This window comes from Durio zibethinus, chromosome 24 (assembly GCF_047325235.1).
Source record: "Durio zibethinus cultivar Kanyao isolate XHJ-2024 chromosome 24, ASM4732523v1, whole genome shotgun sequence".
NCBI classification, from domain to species: domain Eukaryota; kingdom Viridiplantae; phylum Streptophyta; class Magnoliopsida; order Malvales; family Malvaceae; genus Durio; species Durio zibethinus.
In genome coordinates, this window is record NC_143185.1 from 10059115 (window position 1) to 10083101 (window position 23987).

At 30.1% G+C, this 23987-nt stretch overlaps 2 protein-coding genes across 2 annotated transcripts; one reads left to right on the top strand and one right to left on the bottom strand.

Annotated features, from left to right (window-relative positions):
• The first annotated feature begins 352 nt into the window (after positions 1-352).
• Positions 353-10418, top strand: U2A' (U2 small nuclear ribonucleoprotein A). Its single transcript, XM_022919054.2, has 8 exons — positions 353-599; positions 695-735; positions 820-949; positions 1038-1243; positions 1927-2100; positions 5864-5914; positions 6014-6187; positions 10066-10418. Exons 1-8 carry the CDS (start codon positions 518-520, stop codon positions 10069-10071), a joined length of 864 nt encoding a protein of 287 aa, XP_022774789.2. The 5' UTR covers positions 353-517; the 3' UTR covers positions 10072-10418.
• A 6114-nt stretch (positions 10419-16532) lies between these two features.
• LOC111316861 (DNA repair RAD52-like protein 2, chloroplastic) lies at positions 16533-23605 on the bottom strand. The gene is made up of 4 exons (XM_022919055.2): positions 23125-23605; positions 23005-23042; positions 22823-22914; positions 16533-16832 (listed from the first exon to the last, which is right to left on the bottom strand). The coding sequence occupies exons 1-4, from the start codon at positions 23496-23498 to the stop codon at positions 16686-16688; spliced, it is 651 nt and encodes a 216-aa protein (XP_022774790.1). The 5' UTR covers positions 23499-23605; the 3' UTR covers positions 16533-16685.
• Positions 23606-23987: the final 382 nt, after the last annotated feature.

Here is a 23987-nt window from a genome sequence, read left to right on the forward strand (position 1 = left end):
ATTAAAATTTACTTATAATAATTTAAAAATTATAAATATTCACCTAAAAAAACTTTTTGAATAATTTTTTATATGTAAAAAATATAAATTATTCACATTCAGATCACAGATTTTATTAAATATTTATGCATTGTGTAATTTAATACATATAATTTTTTAAGTTTATGGATTTTTTTAGTTTTTTAAAATTATTGCTTATCTATTTATTTATTTTTTATTATATTGTTAGAATTAAAAAAAAAGAAAGAAAGAGACATTTAATTTTTTTAAACAGATAAAATAATAATAATAAAAAGAAATTGAAATGCTACCGGTGCGCCAGTTAAGGCGCCCCATAAGAAAGGACATATTCGCCACAAAATGCTGTCGTTTCAACTTTGTGTAAGAAAGGCGCAAAGTGGCTGAGTTGTTAGTAGCCGACTAGCCCCTCCAACACTTGCTGCAACACTGCATTGAATAAAGAAGGTGGCGGTTTAGGGTTTAGTAGAGGAAAAAGCAAGAGAAGAAGAAGGGAGGTATGGTGAAACTCACGGCCGACTTGATTTGGAAGAGCCCTCACTTCTTCAATGCCCTCAAGGAGCGAGAATTGGATCTTCGAGGTGCTGCTTATCTTTCTTCTGCCAACCCTTATAATAATCTCCAAACCCCCTTCCTTTTAGAGTTGATTATCTTTTATTTTTTTTTCCTTGTTCAGGTAACAAAATTGCTGTAATCGAGAACCTGGGTGCTACCGAGGTGCGTATTACTTTTGTTCTTCTGTTCACCCCGAGTCAAGAAAAATGGTTATGGCCGTCTTTATCTCAATGGCTCAATTGACAGGACCAATTCGATACCATAGATTTGTCTGACAATGAGATTGTCAAGCTGGACAACTTCCCTTACCTTAACCGCTTGGGTTCCTTACTCATAAACAACAACCGAATTACCCGTATCCATCCCAATCTTGGGGGTAAGCTTTGAACAACACTTGGATTTGCCTTCTTCTAATGTTGCATGTCTCTATTCTCTGATGCTCCTCACATTTACTTGTCCTGCAGAGTTCTTGCCCAAATTACACACTTTGGTTCTCACAAACAACAGGCTCGTGAACTTGGTGGAGATTGATCCTCTTTCATCTCTTCCTAAGCTGCAGTTCCTTAGCCTATTGGACAATAATATTACAAAAAAACCTAATTATAGGCTATATGTGATTCACAAACTAAAATCACTTCGTGTTCTGGATTTCAAGAAAGTCAAGGCTAAGGTGATTGAATATGCTAAACTTTTATTTTATCCTTTAAACAAATTTGCTGCTGCTTATTTTGTGTATGATTATGTGAAATTGCTGTGGTTAATCCAGAAACTTCTAGCCACAGACCTGTTTTCATTTGTCTGACAGTATTTGCCTAATTGAACCTTTAGCTTTATAAGCATGAAATTCCTTTGCAACAATTGTTTTGTCCTCCCATGGTTTAATTTGAATGAAACAAATTATATTGTGCAGTAGAACTGTAGGTTCATAAAGTGCAGTTCTCTGGTTTTAGTGATTGAGAGTTAACCTAATTAATGGAATAATAATAGTGGATGGTAGAATGGTTTTTTAAAATTTCTTCTTATTGAGTGCTGGCCTCGACTCCATCATAGGGTTATTGACTATTAGAAAAAGATGTCTTGAAATCTACTTTTTGTTCAAAATCACAATTCCATCTTTTTGCCTAATGCTTTGGTATTGCTCATGTTTTACTTATTTCACAAAGAAACACCATGCTCTATGATTGATTGATTGATTTGATGTAGCTTAAGCTTTTTTTTTTTTTTTCATCTTTGGGTGGGTGGGGGAGAAAGGGGGTGGGGAGGGGCTAAATGTTCTAATTCTCCATGATTTTGAATTCCTCATGCATCTATCATATGAATTAATTTATCATAATTTTGCTTCATGGGTCACAGGAGAGATTGGAAGCTGAAAATCTCTTTGCATCTAAAGAAGTTGAAGAGGAAATGAAGAAAGAATCTGCAAAGACAATAACACCAAAAGTGGTTCCAAATGTTTCAGAAGTTGCAGAGGAAGAACAGATGCCAAAGCTAGTTGCCCCTACACCTGAGCAAATTATAGCTATCAAGGTATCAACTTTTTTCTGATAATACTAGTTTGAAACAGTGATAATATTATTGACGGTGTTTTAATTTTCATAATGATTTCTTTTTAGATGGTTTTGCATATGCAACTTAGAAAGGCTGTAGAGAACATTTCAGGAAATGAGTATGAAATGGAAAAAAAGAAAAATTGATAGGAATCCAGGGAAAAATGGGAGAAACGTACCTTTTGACTACTTCAATTGCTCTCACAAATTCTTGCTTGGATACCATTTACAGAGATATAAGGGAAACATAAAGAGAGCATAAGAATTAACTCTGACTGACAAGAATCTTGACCAACTTTGTTATACTGTGTGATAACTATTTAGACTCTCATTTGAGGTTTGGCCAAACAGATAAAAGGGCTCTCATTTGAGTGAAATATAACTTTTATAGTTATAATGCTCTGAAGTAATGTGTTCTCTTTTTTTTTTTTTTTGTTTTAGATGAGAGTAGAATATCCTTTCACTGAAATCTGAGAGCACAAGTGCTTCCAAATTTTCTTAGCATGCATGGACTGATAATTTGATCTTAGGATATGACTGAGGAAGTGCTTAGAAATATTAGAAAGGGATATAAAGACTATAGTTATGGGTTTTGGGTTTCTAAAGACTAAAGAAAGACTCTAGAATTATTATTTTCGCATCCATTAGAATATGGTGTCTCATTGTTTAATGAAACTTGGGACCAAGCAAGGGAAGTTGCAATAGAGCAGTGAGAACATACTTTGATGCAAAGTTATCAAATATGCTTTCCTCCCTCGATTTTCTGAACTGGATCGTAGAATCACAAAGGCAGATCCTTCACGATTCAACTCTCGAAACCAAACAATCTATTGGTTAGGAGAAGTAAAGGATTGAAGTTGAAAGAGGAGACAAGGAAATTGAATACTTTTCTCAACTGCCAAAGTCTCAAATGCCTCTGAAAGATAGGGAGAAAGAGGAATTGTAGATGACAACTATGTTTAGTTTTAACTTTTCTTTATTTGTTATATGCCTATTGTGTAGGCTATGCAAGTGAAAATTTGTAGTTGTGAAGCCCTGATTCTTTTTTTTTAAGTAGTGAAGCCCTAATTCTTAATTCTACAAAAAAGATCCTAATCTGCAAACAAACTTTTATTTAAAAGTATTTTAAATTTTTTAGAAATACCCATTAGTTTTGAAGTTTAAAATTAATTTAAATTAATTATGTCAATAATTTTTTATAATATTTATCTCATTAATTTTAGTTACACTTAATTAAATAAAAATTCAATTTAAACAAGGAAAAAAATTTAGCAAGCCAATGACTACTACCTCCATGTACCACATTCCTGTTTAGTAGCGATTTATGTTCCCATTTCCATTCCTTGAACCAAATCGGTCTGTGTTCCACGTAGCTTTCTGATGTCAAGATTTGGGGATTAAAAATGATCCTTGGGGAAAACCATTTTTTAATTTCTTCCTGTAAAAGATTCTATGGTGGATTCAAGTCTTGATGATATGAATTATAAAACATGAATGATGCTTGAATCTTTTGTATAATTATTTAACTTTCAGTTACTTGTTTAGTGGTAGAATTAGAGATTGATATTTAGGATGATTCGTGTCATCAATAACAATTTGCAAATATTAAAGGAATTTTAAGCGGGCTTGGTGATGACGATAAAGGTCATAAAACTAATATAGTAGAACTAAAACTCCCTTAAATCTCATGGAAGAACCTGTTAGGCAGTTCATTTAAGGGCTGTCGATCATACTTGTAAAAAGGTCATAAAACTAAGAAAAAGGTAGTATTAAACTGCCCCTCAATATCATAGAAGAACCTGTTAGGCAGTTCCTTGAGAGTTGTCAATCACAGTTGTAGTTGCCAACCAGAATTGAAGTTTGATGATATAAATTATCAAGTTATTAGGGGTGCTTTTGGTTTGAGAGATCTTGGAAGATTACTGATGACCTCAAACCTCGCTGGAGGTCATCTTCCCTTGTTTGGTTTGATGAGTAATCTCAAAAGTTCAGTATCCTTGTTTTCTCTTAGTCCCAGTATAGCCTGTTTTATTGGTGATCTCCTTACCTCCCTAAGGGGGTGAGAATCTAAAGGTACCAGCTTGGTAAAGTTAGACCAAGTTGGATTAATGGTTTTCAAGACAGAAATACCCCTAGTTATGCCAAGAAAATGAATGATAAAAAACCTAACCTGACTCTTGAAATCCCAGTTTAGATGATTACTTTATAAAGAGTGGTGTCAGTTTATCATTTAGTATGGATTAGGAAATGATGAATTAAATTGAATCATGTTAGAGAAATATGCTGGAAATAATTTAGGTTAATACCAGGCAAGGGCATGCTAGAAAGTAAGTATTGGAAGTTTTCCTAGCATGACCAAATGTAATTTTGTGTGTTTACAAAAAATTAGATGCCTTAATTCTTTGTTTAGGAGCTACAAAGGGGGGAGGAAGCAAAGTAAAAGGCGGGATTTAAAAAGAGGAGAAAGGGAAGGGTAAGGAATCCCTCCTGTGATTGCTTAAAAAAGAAGTGGGAAGGGAGAGGGAGGGGCATGCTAATAACCTTGTTTGGATAATGTGTGGAAAGGAAATTATAACTTATCATTTGTTTTACAATTATATCCTTTATAGGCTAAAATGACATTGACATAAGGATGATTTTGTCTATATGATTTAAAGTATTTAACGAGGAATACTTCTCCAATCCAAAGGATTTTAAAGAAATGAAGGTGTTGGAGGTGGCATGTACCCCCTTCAAATCCCTTCCTTTCATTTGGAATGTTCTCCAAACATGGGAGAGGGTCCACTACCCCTTTCTTTCCTTTTCCTTCCCTCCCTTGCCTTCTAACCAAACATCGTCAGGTTATCTTCCCTATTTCAAAGCAATTCAGGGAAAGCTTTTAAGTTTCAATTTGACATGAATTCCATAATGTATGTAAGTTTCTATGCTTGCCTCGCTTCATTGTTATTGCTTAAGGCTACTAATTGCTTTATTCCTCAATTTAATAATTTTTATTACATGTTTGAGTTTGATATATACTAGCATGAGATTTGAAAGGGTTTTAAAAAGTTACAATTTAATTACACAAGGTGGTTGACAAAGTCTATAATTACTTGACTTTCTTTATGGAGGATGGTGATGGTGACTTCTGACAGATGCATGAATATGCAAAAATTTCCACTGGTTATGAACTATGTGAACATGTCAATTAATGTGTTCTTTCTTTTTCTTTTAATTTCCACAATATCATTGTTATATTTGTGTTCCTAGTCAAAAAGCATGGACCCACAAAATATCGAACAACAATATGCTTGATTAGTTTTTGTGAAAGAGAACAGTTCAAGGATATGCATTCCCCTGTGATAGTCAATGTAAAATCTTACATCTATTGTAAAATTGTGACTACTTGCACCCACCCTCTTATGCACACACATCTCAACTGCATTTGTGAGAAGGAAATCATACATGTATGATAAGAATGTGCCTAATTGGGTAGTACTTTTGAGGAGATTTGGGTACTGGGGTCTGGAATCTGAACACTATAATTGTCCAGAAAAGGTATTGATGTCTAGTTCCTGTTGCTAAATTATTTTACTTGTGTACTGCTCTTCAATTTGCCTAAAGCTTGTATATTTGTGATTTATTTGTGTCTAAACCACTTAAATGTTCATTTAATTTCATCATGTTTGTAAATGATTTCTGCATATTTGTAAAGCATGCGTAAGACTAAATTCTTATCTTGTTTATATTTATTTGACATACAGGCGGCCATTGTGAATTCTCAGACTTTGGAAGAGGTTGCAAGACTTGAAAAGGTGCTTGCTTAATTTCATGAGTGCCTTTTAAAGATATTGTCATTTAGATTTCTTTCTTAATTTTAACATTCCATTCTGGATGGTTCTTTGCATGAGCAGGCACTAAAGACAGGTCAGCTTCCTGTGGATTTGATAATTCCAGGTGATGATAAAGGTGCCAATGTTGTTAAAGGGAAAGATGAGGAAACTGTTTCTGATATTCAAAATGAGTCCAATGTTGAAACAGATAATATGGATAAAGAAAAGAATGAAGAACCTGCACCCATGGAACAGGTATGTAGATAGTTGTTATGCTGATCCTGAATTGAGTCTTTGTGCTCATATTATTTTGTTTCTTCTCCTTGTTCATGCTGTTCTTCCAAGAGGCTGAAGAAGGTTCCCTCCCATGTCCTTTGCACTTAGCTAAGATAGATATGAATGGCAAATGCTAGCCCCCCTTAGTGATATAGCGTTAATGTCTTATCTTGCACTTGAAAATGGGCATATAAAGGAAAAAAATGTCTGATTAAGAAAAATAGACCTCGTTATTTTATGTACTTCATAAGCATTGGATTGAAGTATAGCAACATGTAGTCAAAAGTAAAGGGAACATGGAGGCACCGTAAGTACTAAATGAAGACTGGTTTTAAATATTTTAGAAATGAAATGTCCATTTCTATACTTAGCTCAATGAGGCATTAATGCCAGGCTAGATGGAATATGCACATTTCTTGATAATAAAGATCATAATACAAACATATTTGATGTTATTGATATTAAAGTGGATTATACTTGCTAGATTGCCTAATATCATGAGCAAAACCATTATTTTTTGGACATAAACAACAAACATTCTTGTATCTTGTGCAAGTTTCTGAAAACAGTGGAGCAAAGGCATCACATAGATAGATTAGAAAGACCAAAATGGCTTCGTATATGAATCAAGGCTGCCTTTTGGAGTATCATTTATGTAAATTTTACATAAAAGAGTTGTCATTTAATAAAATGTTTGCCTCAAGTACTGTTTTCCTTGAGTAAAGCTCTTGCCAACACATCAAAAGCCATTACTTTGCTTACGTGACATTGAAGGGTTTTAGGGCCTCCCTAAGCATCTATGCAATTGCCTAATTCACTGACTGACGAATTTGGTCAGTAAGTGGCTGCTAATTTTAAGAGCCATTGCTTCACTCCAAGAGATAGATTGGTTAACATCTATATTGAAAGGACTAAATAGGTTCTTGACAAGGTTGAGCTTGTTTATTGAAGGAATTCTCAAGCTCAGGTTTAATAGTTTAGATGCTAGAATTTGCCTCCATTACACTTTATTGTCTATTTATGATAATTTTAGTTATAAAATGATAAATTCAAATACAAAAGATTTAGGATTAAATATAAAAATAGTCATGTACCATATACTTTTTGTCAATTTAATACTTAAAAAAATAAAATTCGCAATTAGGTTCCAAAACTTTCATTTCATCAATATCTAATAAATTCATGACATGTGTCAACTATCTATTTAAGTAAATTTTATGTGATATTTCAAATAAATTTTAATTTCATTTAGAGCAAACAAAGTTCAACCATCTTAATGGTTCTCAGCGAAAACAAAATTTAGAACTAACCAATTAAAATTCAATTTTGATGAGATTTATGTTTAATTTAGAAACACATAAAAATTCTAGATTGGCAATTTAGATAAACAACAAAATTTGATGCGGTTTTTTGTTCCAAAATTGTTTTACCAAAGTTGTAGCATAAGAATTAATGTGTGCACAGTAATAATATAAACTAAAAACTGAATCTAGCTTCTGGATCTTGATTAAAGCTTACAAATTTTCCGGTAAACGGATATGAGAAATTTTTTGGCTTCACCTTGGTATCATAGCCATGTGGAATCAAATTTATACTTATTATTATTATTCTTTTAAATTGTTTTGGCATATTGGAACATATCCTACATGTATCATGATGTCTTGAGTGTGTATCTGGCTGATATGGATACAACACGAATATGTTGGGTACAGTGATGTTCATGCTTTATAGATATCTGTTTTAATACCTTCAAACCCCATACTTCAATGCTATTAAGTTTATTTACAAAGATATGTTCAATATAATAAATTTAAGATGTGTTTGATATACAAATATTATGGATAGGATAAGATAATATAAATTATAAATAAGAGATTAAATGACATCATTTTATCTTATGTTTGGTTTGTGTAAGGATTAAGAATATGATAGGATGATTTTTATCTTCTATCATGTTTGTTATATGTAAGATTAAGAGTACTATAAAATATTTTTTTATTAATAAAAAATTACTCTTTTTTAAAGTAATAATACTTTAAATTTATATTTTTTATATAAATATAATTCAAACTTTTTTAACTAAAAAATACATATTTTAAGACGAGTTAAATTTATATTTTTATAAAACAATCAATCATTTATAAATAAAATTTAAAAACTATTTTTTAAAAACTATTTTTTATCGAAAATATTTTTTTCACTATTTTTTCCTTTCATTTTCTTTTATTTTTAATTTTTTTTCATTTTATAGTTTAAATTTAAAATAATTTATTTGGTTGAAATCTAAAATTATTTTTTAAAAAATAGTTTTCCAAAACAAATTGTTGAGGTTTTTCGAAAAACAAAATAAAAAATATAATTGATTTGTTTTCTTTCCTTTATTTTTTCACCTTTTTCTTTTATTCCCCCTCTTAGTATGAGGGAAAAAAAGGAAAAATAGATTAAAAAAAAAAAAAAGAGAGAAGAGAAAAGAGAGAGAAGAAAAGAAAGAAAAATGAAAAAAAAATTTTAAATTTAATAATTCAAAATTTATTAATTAAAAATTTTTACTTTAGAATAGTTTTATTATTAGTAGTTAATTTTATTTTTAAAGGAAATTAATTCTTAAAAATTTAAAATAATGTCAAAACAATATCTTTTATTTATTTGAAAGAAAGAAGTGAAAAAAGGAGAACAGAAAAATAAATAAAGAAAATAAGGGAAAAAAGAAAAAAAAAATAAAGAGGGAAAAATAAAATAGGGAAAAGGAAAAGAAGGGAAGATGAAAAAAAAAAAAAAAGGGTTAACCAATTAAATAAGGACTCGTCTTTTTATTCAAATGTTTAAGTTATATTTTACATGTAAATTTTAGAAGTAAAATAGGGAATTTATTTTTTGACTAAAGTAAAATAGATCATTTATAAATATCTATCATCTAATCTTATAGGATTAGAAATTATTCTCCCATTTTAGAGAGGATTAAGTCATCCTATATTAAGTGGATGGCTAAGACTTTTTACAATCCAATCCTTTCTTACGTGTTCGTCAAATATAAAATAGGATAATAATATTTTATTCATAATTTTATGTATCAAATATGTGTCTTGTTTATTTCATGTTATACCGGATTCTATGCCTGTGCACATGTTTTTGATGTGTATATATGTTAAGATATCCACTTTGGCTGAATTCAAGTGGGAAGTGTGGGATGAGATTTGGGTAGAGATATTTGGTTTGAACCATAATGCTCCCAGTTATATATAAATAAAAAGAAAAAGAAAAAACTGCTAACTTATAAATGATTTATTAACTTATAGCTTAAAAGATCTAAAGCACCCTTGAGATCTAGGTTGACTTATTTAGTTAACAATCTTAAAAATAAAGGGCAAGCTAGCCTTTCATTTTTAAGCTTAACGATTGAGCTCAAATATAGTTGTCTTTTGAGCAAATTTCTTGAATTTTTCATCTGAGCATGTAGTTCAGTTTTATGATTCATGGCTTGTAGTGGCTCAAATTCTTAGCTTCCATAGATTTGTTCTACTCCTACCTGCATTGTGTTGGGGACAGACCATTCTTTTAATGACACTGTAATGAAGATTTTTAAGTTTTCTTAAATGCGTTAAGTTACGTATCTAGTCTTGGATGATTTCATGTGTTCTATCGTGAGATAAGTCTGGTTTGTCTGAAAGGAATTTAATAGTTTCTTTATGCTTCTAATAGTTATCATGCAGGGATAGAGGTGTAGATACATGTATATTTTCTTTATTGTTTAATATATGGTTGTCAATTATATATTTATTCATTAGTTTATCTGATAGGCTAATAATGCTGTAAGTGGTCTGTACTCTTTTTGTGGCTTTTTTTTTTTTTTTTTACAGGAATAGCGTTGGTAGATTCTCAAGGGGCTTTTACATCACTTGGTGCGTTCATCTTGGAATGGTTGGGTTTGCAAGTTGTATTGAGAATTCACATGGAACTCTGACTCTCTCTGTCTCTCTCTCTCTCTCTGTCTCTCATGTACAACCATGAAAACTGTCGTTTAACCTAATTGCTTCTGGTACTGAGATGCTTTACCTTTCTAAAGGTGCAAAAGAGATGTTTTCTGCAAATGTATGTTTGGATATTGAGTTTCGACGATTTTGACATACTGGTGGATTTATCTGCTCCAGGTAACTTAGGATGAAGCTTGAGTATTGATCTTTTTATTTATTTATTTATTATTATTTTTCTATGTTTGCATGTTATTTGTGAAATTTTAGACTTTGTGAAAAGTTGAACTGAGCTTAAAGACCGGTTTAACTTGCCCAACTCATCTGAAAACGGATTCGATTTCACAAAATCACTCTAATACTCATGCCCAAATATGATGAAACTCCAATATCAGTCGACTACACATGAATCTCTCTCTCTCTCTCTCTCTCTCTCTCTCTCTATATATATATATATATATATGTATATGCTTTTCTCATTTTGAATTTTATTATTAAAAATGACATATATATATGTATATGCTTTTCTCATTTTGAATTTTATTATTAAAAATGACAAATATGATATAGAAAACATTTGAATTTAACATAATTTGGATTAATAAAAAAATTTATAATAATCAAAACTTGTATTTGAGCATAATATTTAATGGTAAATGGTTAGTGTATGTGTCATTTTTAAAGATGCTTAAGATCAAGAAGAAAAAGATCAAACCCAAGTGTTTAAGACATTACAACACCAAATACTTATGAGGTTAAGTTTTTAAGTATATAAAGTAAAAGTTATCATATTAAATTAAAAATCAATATCTCAAGTAACTCTGAGCAATATTGTTACAAAAATTTCTAGTTTCCAAACGTCAAATAATGTGATCGAAACATACTAAATATCCGAACTAATATATCTTTTAAAATTGATATCAAAATTTTCACAAATAAAGTTGTTCAATATTAGAGGCTGATTCTAATCTTGCTAAAACAAGTTCTCATCAAATCATGTATGATGAAATCATCACAGAATTGATCTTTTCAAACTTTTTCTATAACTCACTATAATAGGTTCAGGAAACAAAGAAAAGATGTGTACGAATGAGATATCCAACAAAAAAAAGATGAAAAAAGATCGAATAGAAGAATTTCTGAATATTTAGTGATATTAAATGTGTCGATTCCAATGGTAGTCAAAAGATGTACATATCAAAATACGAAAAAAAAAAAAAAAAAAATAGGTGTAATAACGGAACAAGTAATTGACATCATTTCAATTGGAATAAATATGCTTTAAAACATTTAAATCAAAATTATCAATCATTATGATTAGAAAATAATGAGTGATATACTCTTGCATTCACAAACATATTTTCTCTATAAAGTAATCTTTTTAGATAATAAAACTAAACAAATTTTAACAAATTTATAAATTTCCTTAGTTTCTTATAACATACCACTATCATACTTAATCTTAGAAACATAGGTCAGAACTAAAATAAAAATCACAATTAAATCTTGGTGATAATAGATTAGAAATAATTCTAATATAACAAAACTTGCTCAAAGCCAAGTTTTATGTGTTCATCTCAAAGTATATTAAGCATTAACATAGTCAATAAATATTAATATATAAATACATCCTAAACCCAAAGATTTAGGATATAACAATGCTATATACTTACTAAATCAATCCCATAAGCAAGTAAAACTATATATATCATACTGAATAAAAATCAAGAACTTCAAAAGTCTCGAAAATAGTATTTTATAAATCCTCGAGTCCTCAAAATTAAAGGTTACAAATATTCTTGATGATAAAAAAAAATAGTTTTTTTAAATAAATTATATCAATAAAATTTTAAATCTATTTAATAAAATTATCCTGTGTAAAAGTAAGCTTTCAACTTATCATGTTAAGAGAATTGTTCTCTTCCATTTCAAATCTTGATCTTATTTATATTGTAATTTAATTTGTCAATAACCTTACAAATATTTGGATTTATGCATATTTAATTAAAAAAAGATTTTTAAATTAAATTTGCGATTATAAAATACTCAATTTTAATTGTCAAATGAATAAAAAAAATGATCAAAGAAATTGTTGAATTAATATGAATTAAGTTTTTATCAATATATATATTTATTTACAAAATATGTTTTTATTACTCAATTACATTTGTTAATAAAAGCATAAGTCTAAAAAATAAATTTTATTAATGTATTACGCACAGTTCTTTTTGTTGAACGTGCCACGTGGCATTTTCTCCTTTCTTTCCTTTTTTTTTTTTGTTTTTGTGAGTTTTTTTTTTCTATTTAAATTTTAGAATTTTTTACCAAATTTTCTACAAAAATTTTTTACAGATTTTTTTAAAAAAATTCTACAAAAGTTTTTTAAAGATTTAAAATTTTTAAGATATAATTTATTAATTTATTTTCTTTTTTTTTCATTTTTTTAAAATTCATCCATTAAATAAAATTTGCTCTATACAAAATTTAATCGGAGTGCTATGTGCGCACCCCAAAATTTTTTGTTTTTTTATTTTTATTTATTTTTAACTTTTTAAATTTTTTTATTTTTAAAAAAATTTTTAATACTTAATAAATATTTTTTATTTAAATTTTTTAACTACGGGATACATTTTATTCTAATATTTCTTTTTTTTTTTGCTTTTTAAAAAAATATTTCTTTTCAAACTTTTTTATAAATATTTATTAAAAAATTTTAAATTTCTTTTTGTATGAAACCTACTTAATACTGAGAATATGCCACATGTGTTCCTTTTTTTTTCCTTTTTTTTATTATTTGTATTTTTTAAAATTTAATAAATATTTTAAAGAATATTACATAAAGTATGAATAATTTTGAATGGCATCCCCATTTATTTTTCTAATTTTTTAATTTGTAATGGATAATTTTGCAATAAAATGTGCCATTTGATAAAGATATCAAAATAATTCATATTTGATAGGTTTTGATCTATTCTGATTAGGAGACAACTTTGTTCAAATTGAGATCAAGTTTTTTTAAAGAAGCGAACTCAGGACAAAAGCATATTTAGGTTTCTTTGTCCCTACCCATTTTAGGGAATATATAAAAGTATATATTTTATTATTAATTTTATTATTTGTTATATTAATAAAGTTATTGTTTGATATATTAATTTAAGAAATTAATATTTTAAATTCAATAGGATATCAATATGGCACCCTCTATGAGTTTTTATTTTTTTTTATTTTTTATCTTTTCATTTTTTTCATTTTTTTGTTTTTGTCTATTTAATTGGATAAATTTTGTAAGAAAGAAAAAGCAATTGAAATATCCACATCACCTCTATTTGGCTTTTTTGACCTTTCGCTTTTTTAATTTTTTAATTAGATAAATTTTATGATAAAAAACAATAAAAAAATGACAAAATAAAAAAAAAATTAACCCATAACAACACACAAATAATTATATTAGTATTCATAAAAGCAACTAATGTAACAAAGCACAAGAGGCGTTCTAGTTATATATTAGATTAAGGGACATATTATTTTGTTTATAAAGGTATCAAATTGAAAATAATAATAATAGTAAGGGATAATGTCTTACATAACCCCTAAACTATTACATTTTGTTGGATTTGGTACTTAAACTAAAAAAGTTACTAAATAGGCACCTAAATTCTGATATCATGTATAAATTTAGTTCAAGAGTTAACTTTGTTAGCCAAGTTGTTGACTTGGCTATTTTGACCAATAAAAAACTACCATCTGGACATAAAATGACATGTTAACTTAAGTTGTTGTTTACATGTCATGCTTATATTGCCATATATTGACAAGTCTAAAAATTTTTTTTTAAATTTTTAAATTTTTTAAATTTTTTTCATTTTTGCTTTTCTCTTTTCCTCTCTCTTTTTTCTCGAATGTAAAACCCTAGAATTTGAAAACTGAACAACATAACCACAAGATTGTCCTATTTTTCAAAAATCAATCACTAGTTACCGTTGTCATTGTCGTCGTCACCACCACCAGGTTGCCATTGGCCACCATCGGTTGACCTTCATTGATACCCAAATTTCACCATGAGCTTTCACTTGGCCTTTTCATCTTGGATCTGGACTCGAATTTTCACAAATTGGCCTCTAATGTCCCAGATCTAAAGCTAAAGTCGCAACCTTTCAAACTCTTTCCCTTTATTTCTTAAACAGGTTTTTAAATAATGCTTCTAGAACCCAAGATTAAAATTCGAAAACCACAACTTTCACTGTTTGTTTTGGCATTGGATTTGCCACTAACACAAAGTCTTTCCTAAGAACAAAACTCAAATCCCATAATCTTAACTTGAAATTTTAATGTCGAAACCTTAATCTCTTTCCCTTTTTTTGTGCTTTTGGTTTTCTGTGATTGTGGGTGTGATTGTGGTTTTTTTTTATATGTTTGAGTATGGTGTGCTAGATTTCTTGATTGTATGCAAAATTTGGGTTTGAAGTTACCAAAATGTTGTGAATGTTCTTGGGTTGATGAGATTTTTGGGTTTTAACTACTGAGTTACTCGAGTTTTCTTTGTGTCTGCTCATGACTCTCTATTTTTTCTTGTGGTTGATTTCGGTTTGGAGCTGCTGATTTGACTTATGATTTTTGCTTATGATTTTGCTTGAATGCTTTTGGTTGTCGTGTTAAGGCTTACTTTGGGTTGATTTGACTTTTAAGTTTGGGTTTTACTTCTTGTGTTGTTGAGACTGTCGATTTTGCTAGGTTTCTTCTATTGTTTGGTGTTAAGGCTTCTTTGTTTCCTGCTTGATTGAAAATTTTTTACTTATATTTTTGAATTCTTTTACTGGGAAATTGAGCCTTTGATTTTGAAGAAAGATATGGCAGAGAAGATTTTTTAGAATTTTCAAAAAATTTTATAATATTTTTATAATTTTTTTGAATGCTAATGTGACATTAATGATGTTATGTGGATTAGATTTTTTGACATATATCAAAATCTTATTAGATGTTTATGCCACATCAATGTTTAGGATTAAAGATATAAACGATTGAAGCAAATTAATACACAAAAATGTAATTTAAGTATCTGATTAAATTTTTTTTTTGTTTAGATACCACATTAAAAAAATGCATAAGTTCAAAAGTCATATAAGACACTATCTCTAATAATAATAATAATAATAATAATAATAATAATAAAGGAAACATAGTTATGTGTTGCTATTTAGAAAGGCAAATGATTTGGTACAAATCCATGAAATTTTAATGTTGAAATTTTAATCTCTTTCTCTTTTTTTGTGTGCTTTTGGTTTTTTGTGATTGTGGTTGTTTTTTTATAGGTTTGAGTATGGTGCGCTGGACTTCTTGGTTATGTGCAAAATTTGGGTTTGAAGATACCAAAATGTTTGTAAATGTTCTTAGGTTGATGAGATTTTTGGGTTTTGACTACTGAGTTACTCGAGTTTTCTTTGTCTCTGCTCGTGACTCTCTATTTTTGCTTGTGGTTGATTTTGGTTTGAAACTGTTGATTTGATTTATGATTTTTGCTTGAATGCTTTCAGTTGTCTGTGTTAAGGCTTGCTTTGGGTTGATTTGACTTTTGAATTTGGGTTTTACTTCTTGTGTTGTTGAGATTGTAGATTTTGCTAAGTTTCTTCTATTGTATGGTGTTAAGGCTTTTTTGTTTCTTACTTGATTAAAAAATTTTGACTTATATTTTTGAATTCTTTGATTGGAAAATTGAGCCTTTGATTTTGGAGAAAGATATGACAAAAGATTTTTTAGAAATTTCAAAATTTTTTAGAAATTTTTTTAAAACTTTTTTTGAATACTAATATGACATTAATGATATAATGTTGATTAAATTTTTTGACATATATCAAAATCTTATTAGATGTTTATGCTACATCAATGTTTAGGATTAAAGATGTAAACAATTGAAGCAAATTAATACACAAAAATGTAATTTAAGTATCTTATTAGAAATTTTTTTTTGTTTAGATCCCACACTAAAAAAATGCATCAGGCCATATAAGACATTATCTCTAATAATAATAATAATAAAAGAAACATATGCTAGTTATGTGTTGCTATTTGGAAAGGCAAATGATTTGGTACAAATCCATGAAATATTCTTTTCTAATGCATCTTACGAAAAAAGATCTTTCTAAAGCCGTTTTTCAATTAACCTTAACCGATATTTTATGTGGATATCGTTAACTAGACAAACCTAATTTTAAAACTTTCAAAAAGTCATTTCCAGAGGCTGCTTTTTGCCGTGAGCAACATCACGTCTACGTCGAATTCGGGGTGCCACAGCTCAGGGTGCAATCTATAACAGGAACAACGACAGTTGAAAATATTTTTCTCAATACTTGCCAAAAAGCTACTCTGTAAACTCTCACCAATTGCCAATTAAAAATTTGATTCGATGGAAAGATAAGGTTTTCCACATAGCATACTACATCAACATGGAAGTACAAGCAAGTTCTCAAACACGTAAGAAGTAGACACATTTGGAAGGTCAATCTCCATGCTCTCTATGGCATCTGTTCTTCATGATAAAGATACAAGCCAAGACCAAATCGAGCACATGCCCTGCAGAAAGCTATTTCTTCTGCTGCAGAAACAGGGTCTACGATGTTAATGTCGCTGGATGATACTGTTCCAGTAGACTCGCGATGTGCCTGTATAAGAGTAAATGCACATGTTTAAGAATAAATCAGAAACAGAAAAAAGATTACATCTTGTTTAGCATTCCATTATTCCTCATGCAATGATTGTCAATAATTTTCACAATCTCAATAATATAATCAAGTAGTCATGAGCAGTGGTGTTTCATCAGTTGAATATCCAATTTCTCAAAAAGGAATAAATCAGTTCTCCATATTTGATTCTTTAAAAAAAAAAAAAACTTGAAATTAATGGTCTCATAGAATTGCAAACTCCATATAGACTTCCACTTGAAGCAAAAGGAAAAGCAGTCATAATCCACTTCTAACCTCACATGGATCCTCCCCAGAGAGTTTATACTTTAAAAGAGACCCATTAAAACAACTCTGTTCATATATAAATTGTCACAAACCTAAGAACCCTTAAGAGAAAGAGCACGTAAAAGGACTATAACAGAGAACCAAGTCTGGAGCACGTATAGAGTTTTAAGGCTTACAGATTTTCTATGATTGACTTCCATCTCAGATTAACCAAAACCTAAAATATGCATTACATGCACATGCATGCAATTCAGCTTGATGGGGATGGCAGCCTTCTCATAGGTGATGCTTTTATTAGGAGCTGGTAGGGAATCTCTATATTGTGCCCTACCAACAAAAATGAGTGTGGCAAATTGGTGCCTTTACCCACAAGATGGCACAAACATCCAGGAATGTTCATATATAAAGTTTGAAATCAAAACAGCCATAACAAGTTGAATGAAAGTCCAGAAGTTATCTAACATGGTTACATTCATTTTTTCCTAAGTTTTCCATATATTTTACGTGTTATACCTCTATATTTATATTCATTGGACAAATGTCGGCCACATGTACTTCAAGAAAAATGAAGTTTCACAGCAACCTAGGTAATGACTACAATGAATTGAAATAGAGTTCATTGAGTTCTGGACAGCAACAAAGTGAAATACGATTCTGAAAGGGCTAGCAAAACCTCAAAATTTGGTACTTGTTGCTAAAATTTGAGAGCAAGACATCAACTAATAAAATTTTTGGAGGTGATTATGTTGGATTTGTTGGAGTATGCCCTAGAGACAAATCGGATTTGTCCAAAATACTCATGTTATTTTGTAGATTTTAAATCCAATAAAAGACCTTGATTTATCCATAAGCTTTCAACTATATTATTATATATGCTTAATGATAAAGTACTTGTAATAAATACGGTTTGCAAGGAAATTACATAAAAGTTGTAATTATGAAATCATCATCGCATCAAAGTTATATTTATTAAATGTTCCCTAAAATATTCCTCATTAATGCTTTGCTAAGAAATGATATTAATAAAAGTTGTTGAAACTAAAATATAGTTATGCTCTTGCTTGTGAAGTAACCAACCGATCTCATAGGCTGAAGTGTTGATAAGCTTGAGCTAACATATATGTGCTTGTTACAAGAACAAATTCACTAAACATTAACTGATATGAGAATTCCATTAGATTTATCACTTAGTATCTATGACAATATTCTCATGTGTTAGTTGTATAAGTGATCCTCATAATTGAGATTAATAATGATCAATGATCTTATAAGATAAATGTGTTACTTTGATTTTACCATACTTATGGTCCTAACCATAGATGCTCCAATTATGTATTGTTGGGTATAACTTGAGACTTATGAATATGCATTTAGTAATCAATAAATGACTCATTGTCTTGAGTGATTAAAGAAATATCTCATCTAGTCTTGATAAAAATTAACTTAAGAAATCCTTGGCCTAGGTGGAATGAAGTTGCCAAATAGTTCTTAAACTTATTCAAAAAGTTAATGTCTTAAACCTGCGAACTAATATGATTAGACAATTTAAGTGGACACTAATTCATGCTCAATATTAAATTGAGATATTAAGTGATAAAGAATAATAATTATACCGAGAAACTAAGCACGGATAGGTTAGTCAAATCTCATTGATTTTTCTTTAAGAAATGGGAGTCATGAGTTATTGATAGATGACAATCATAATCTACAAATATAAGATTGGCTACTTGGAGTATTAATTATGAACCAAAATAGTTTGATCAACCTAATCCAATACTCAAAAGGATTACAATTTTTATTTATTGATAACATGTTAAAGAACCTAATGGGTCACACATATAGAGCATGGCTTGTGAAAATTTAAATTGGATTATAATTAAGTGAAACTTAATTAGAAGTTGGGAACTTCAAGTACTTAATTAAGGAAATTAAAAGTCAAAGTGGAATAGTCAAAGGCACTAATTCTATTTGGAATAGTCCTAATGCTAAATCCTCCTATACTTAAAGACACTATCGTCGGCTCTCTCTACATATAACTGTGAGGATATAACACATCCAATTTCCTAGCTCATGTATTGGGAAACCCGAGGGAATTAAAGAGAAAGGGGCTGCCACATACACTTCTAGCAATGTGTTTCAACCTACGGGTTCTTCCCAACTTTGGTGAAGGTTGTTTCACTCCAAGTTTGTTTGGATTTCATTAGAGGCTAGACGCTTGAATAGCTGAAGATTTATGACAATCTAGCTTTGTGATCTTGGAGGATTGCTTCTTGAATCAATGGAAAAAACTTTGTAAACAAAATTTTGCACCTTACTCGAATGCATACATGTATATCATGATATCAATGCTTGACCTTATGTTTAGAATTAAAAATTTTTTAAATTATGTTAGCATACAAGTGTTCAAATCCCAACAAAATTTAATGATAAATCGACAGGTTTTTGATGCAGGTTTGAGTTCTCTTCATTTTTAACCCTGAGAGGATGGTAGACTTACTAGTAAATGTATGGTAAAGGATTCTCCTAGTTCAAAACACTTCTCCACAATTTATGACTAGAGTTTTTGAACAATCCCCGCTTACCAAATGCTATATGGGCCTCCATGAGGTCAATTAGAAACATTATAACAGTTTCATTAAAAGAAGATGTCATAAAGCAGAAAAGCCTTCAGGGTTTTAGTAGTGTTTATCCTTCAATTAGGGATAATATGGGTTTTTGAGTCTATGTTGTGGTTTTATGGCTTGTGACAATAAAAGTAATTGAGAGAAGTTATTTGGCTTTGGATTAAGAATTGTTGGGACTTTGAAATATTGTATTGAGGTTTTCCCACTCATTGGGTTCTCTCTCCCTTTTTGCTTTATTTCTTCTCCTTATCTCCTTAATTTCTCCTTAATTTATGTTTTCACCATATTTTATTTTAGTTGTTTTACATCAACGTGCCCAATGAAGCTTTCATTCTTAGTTTAATGACCATCACCTAAATCATTTCTTACCACAAGCATTAAAAATGCAAAGAAAAAACAAAAAATCCTATTTGCCAACAAGTAAAAGAAACCAGAGTATCGTATTCATTAAATCATATCAGAAAGCAACCACCACTGTTCAATTTGCCAAATGTAAACAAGTTATCTGGGTGAATTTTGTTGTCTCTCGAGGCACCATTTGCTTAAAAAGGAGGTGAAAAGAAACCTGAAAGTTTAGTGCTTTCACCATAAAAAAAGGGCACTATCACCATAAATCAAGTTGCCAATTCTAGATCTTCCCGCCGATTAAATTCCACCACCAGGATCTACCACATACATATTCTTAAGCACCAGGTAATTAAAATGAACTTGACACAATCACCCAACATGCCCACACTCCAGCTGCTTCAATTCATAGTTGATGTCATCTAACTCTTTATAGTTAACAACTCATTAAAAAATGCTCAGAAAACCTCCTATCAGTTTCTATGTCCTGATTCCATTTTTTTAGATCTATTTTTTAAGATTACCTCTCTGGCTCCCAGAAATTAGTAAGCCAAGGTTTCTATTTACTCTCTTTTAGGTAAAATCCTCCAATTAAAACTTGACTAATATGTCATTCGCAGGCAGATCGCAGCTGACTTGACTCACGTGATCCACGCACAAGCTACTTCTGTCTCTTAATGTTAGTGCCACATTAACAATTCTCTAAACCTTCTCACATAACTTCAGCATGCTATTTCCATTTTGGAGGTCCATTTATCAAACTCAGTCTCTAAAGGTCATATTCCCGTGAGCAATTGCGAATTTAGTCTTTTGACGATGCAGGAGCATACTTAATTACAATCAATTCAAGCAAACCAAGGCTAAATTTTATTGAAGCTTAAGCAAAGCTTGATCACCAAGTTTTTGGCTTATGTCACATTTGTTGCAACCCTTCTAAAAACCAGCATCTGGTTTCATATGACAAGACTATAATGTGCTCCCAGCAAAGGAAGGCGGCACTAGTAGAGTTCTACACCATAAATGGTTTTGATTTTCCAAATTAATGATAGTAGGTTTGAGCTCTTAATACCTATGAATATTGGGAAACAAAGTTTCTCCACAACATCTTTGGTATCCTTATATTTCTAAATTTTAGTCAAAGACTAGACATTCCCAGTCAGCATATTTTAGAAACCTACTTGGCCTGTATTGCATCACAAGTTACCACTCTACTTTATAAAAAGAGTCTTTGATGCGGAATGCTAATAAGCTAATTAAGGGATTAAATTAAGATTTTATTTAGTTACTTTTGTTGTATTTATGGGGTCTAATTGTAAAATTTAATTGAACTAGTGCTGCATTTAACATTTTTACATTTACATTAGAGATTAATATCTTATTTTCTTTTCCTTATCCTATTAAGTTTTGCTTTTAAGTTGAGTTTATTAGTTTTGAATGAGGAGTCTTAAGTAGTTTCTCTGACATCCTACTTGGGATAGGAATTCTAGTTGTTTTAGAATTAGGGTTGCTAGTAGCTTATATAAATACCAATGTACTCTTTCTTTTGAAGACAGGCTACGATAGGAAGTTTTTCAGCATTATTGGCATTGTGATTGTGTGACGTAATCAATCTTATGTTTGACTACTAAGGAACCCTAAGCTTGATGCTTAGATTCTCTTTTTTCAATGGTTGTATGATGCACTTTAGGAATTCTAGGTTTGATGCTTAGGTTTTCTTTTTTCTTTGTTGCGTAATGCAATTAAGGAACCCAATGTATGAAGCTTATGGATCATTTATCTATTTTTTCCCTCTTTTTCTTCATTCAATTTTACCTATTTTCTTAAGAATTTCATATTATTGTTACCACAACCTAGCCCCATAGGTTGTCATGCTTCAGTCTTTCTGCCTCTCCAATATACAAGTGGCTCCATGAGAATGCCTAACAAACCCCATGATCCCTAAGTGGGAATTGGATCCTTCATATGAGCACAAGTTTCACACAAAAGAAAAAATCCCTAGCTCTAAATTCCAGAATGCAACATCATCTAACAGTAAGTCTGGAAACAGGGAACTAGGATTCAATCGAACACAGCAGTCAAGTTAGTTCATTACCAAGAAAGGTATTTTTCTGCATTCATTTCTCAATTATTTTAATCCTTATAAAAAGTCAGGCAAAAGGGACAAAACAAAATGAAAAATAATTGATTGGTAAGCAAGTAGCATGTAAGGGCATTCATAATTCGGTTTTAACTGAATTAACTGACCGAACCGATTTAATTCGGTTAATCAGTCAGCCACTGAATTAATTTCGATCGGTTATCAAAAATCATTTTAAAAAAATTTCGATTTTTGCTTAATTCGATTTGAAAACCAAATTAACCAAATTAATCAAAATTTTAACTAAAATATTATAAAACATATATATACATATATATATATATATATAACTAAAAATATATGAATTTATCCATTTCATTTCAAATTATTACAGTTTTTAACTTAACACTTTGGTGTTTGAATATTTTTGTTAAATGATTTTATTTAATTTATTTCACATATAAGAAAATAAGAATTTAAAATATAATTTAACTTAAGATTAATTCGATTTTGGTAATTTGGTTTCGAAATTAACCCAACCTACTAAATGAACACCTAAAATTGTCAGGTGTTTTTAACTTATGATTGGATAGAAAATAGTAATATGGAGAAGTAAAAGTGAGGAGAAGGAAGCAGACCTCTCCATCAGACCCTCGAATGGTGAGTCGATATACAACAGTGATGGTTCCATTGTCAGCGAATATAACATCACGTACTTCTCCACACCATCCTGTTAGAAATATTAATTCCAAGAATTCTTAAAGGTTTGCAATACAAAAGGAAATTGAAGAGAAAACAAAAGAAAAAAGGAGGGGCAAACCAGGAGCATAGAAGCTCAACATGCGATTGGCATGGTACCTGGGGCCATCATATCAGATCAAATGAATTATCAATAATAAGATTCAGAAATTCTAAAATAAACAAAAGCTAGCGTTAGTACCAGGGGAGGAAGGTGGAAGAAGAAGAAGAAGAAGAAGAAGAGTTAGATGGAGGCTTGATGATGTTATCAGGGATACGCTTGTTGAGGTCGCGCAGGATTTCGACCAGAGGGCGAGTGATGCAGGAGGAGTTGGAAGGCGAAAACGACTTGTCCAGAGGCACTACGTAGTTTGAATTAGGGACTCCCTTTTTAGCATCGCTGCTGCTATTGTTGCTGCAATGGACAAGGCCGATGAATCGCTCTCTCCCCCTGCCCACAGCCCCAATTACCAACCTCCCGTTCTTATTGCTGTTATAATTGTTCCTGTCAGAAGAGAGCTGTGGCGACCATTGCGACAGGAAGACGACGCCGCTGCTTCGCAATTGTAATGCCATTTCCGATTCGCAAGTGTGTTTCGTCAAATGCCAACTGCCCTATTATTTATAATCTTGCTTACTAGTCCTGTACCTACCTAAACCTCTACTCTACCTACCTAAACCTCTGCTTGGAATGTTCATTCAATAATTTCAAATTAAATTATTCAAAACAAAATTAATCAAATTATATTATTTTTTAATCCAATTAATTTTTTTTAATTTTAAAACTTAATCAATTAAAATGATCAATTAATTAAATAATAAAATATTTTAAATTATATTATATTTTAAATTTTTAGTTTCAAATAAATTAAATAAAACCATTCAACAAAAATATTTAAATATCAAAATATTAACTTAAAAATTCTAATAACTTGAAATAGAGTAGATAATTTCATATAATTTTAATTTTATATATAGATTTTATTATATTTCAATTAAAATTTTAAATAATTTATTTTCAAATTAAATTAATTTAAAATTAAAATTTTTCTAAAATTATTTTTA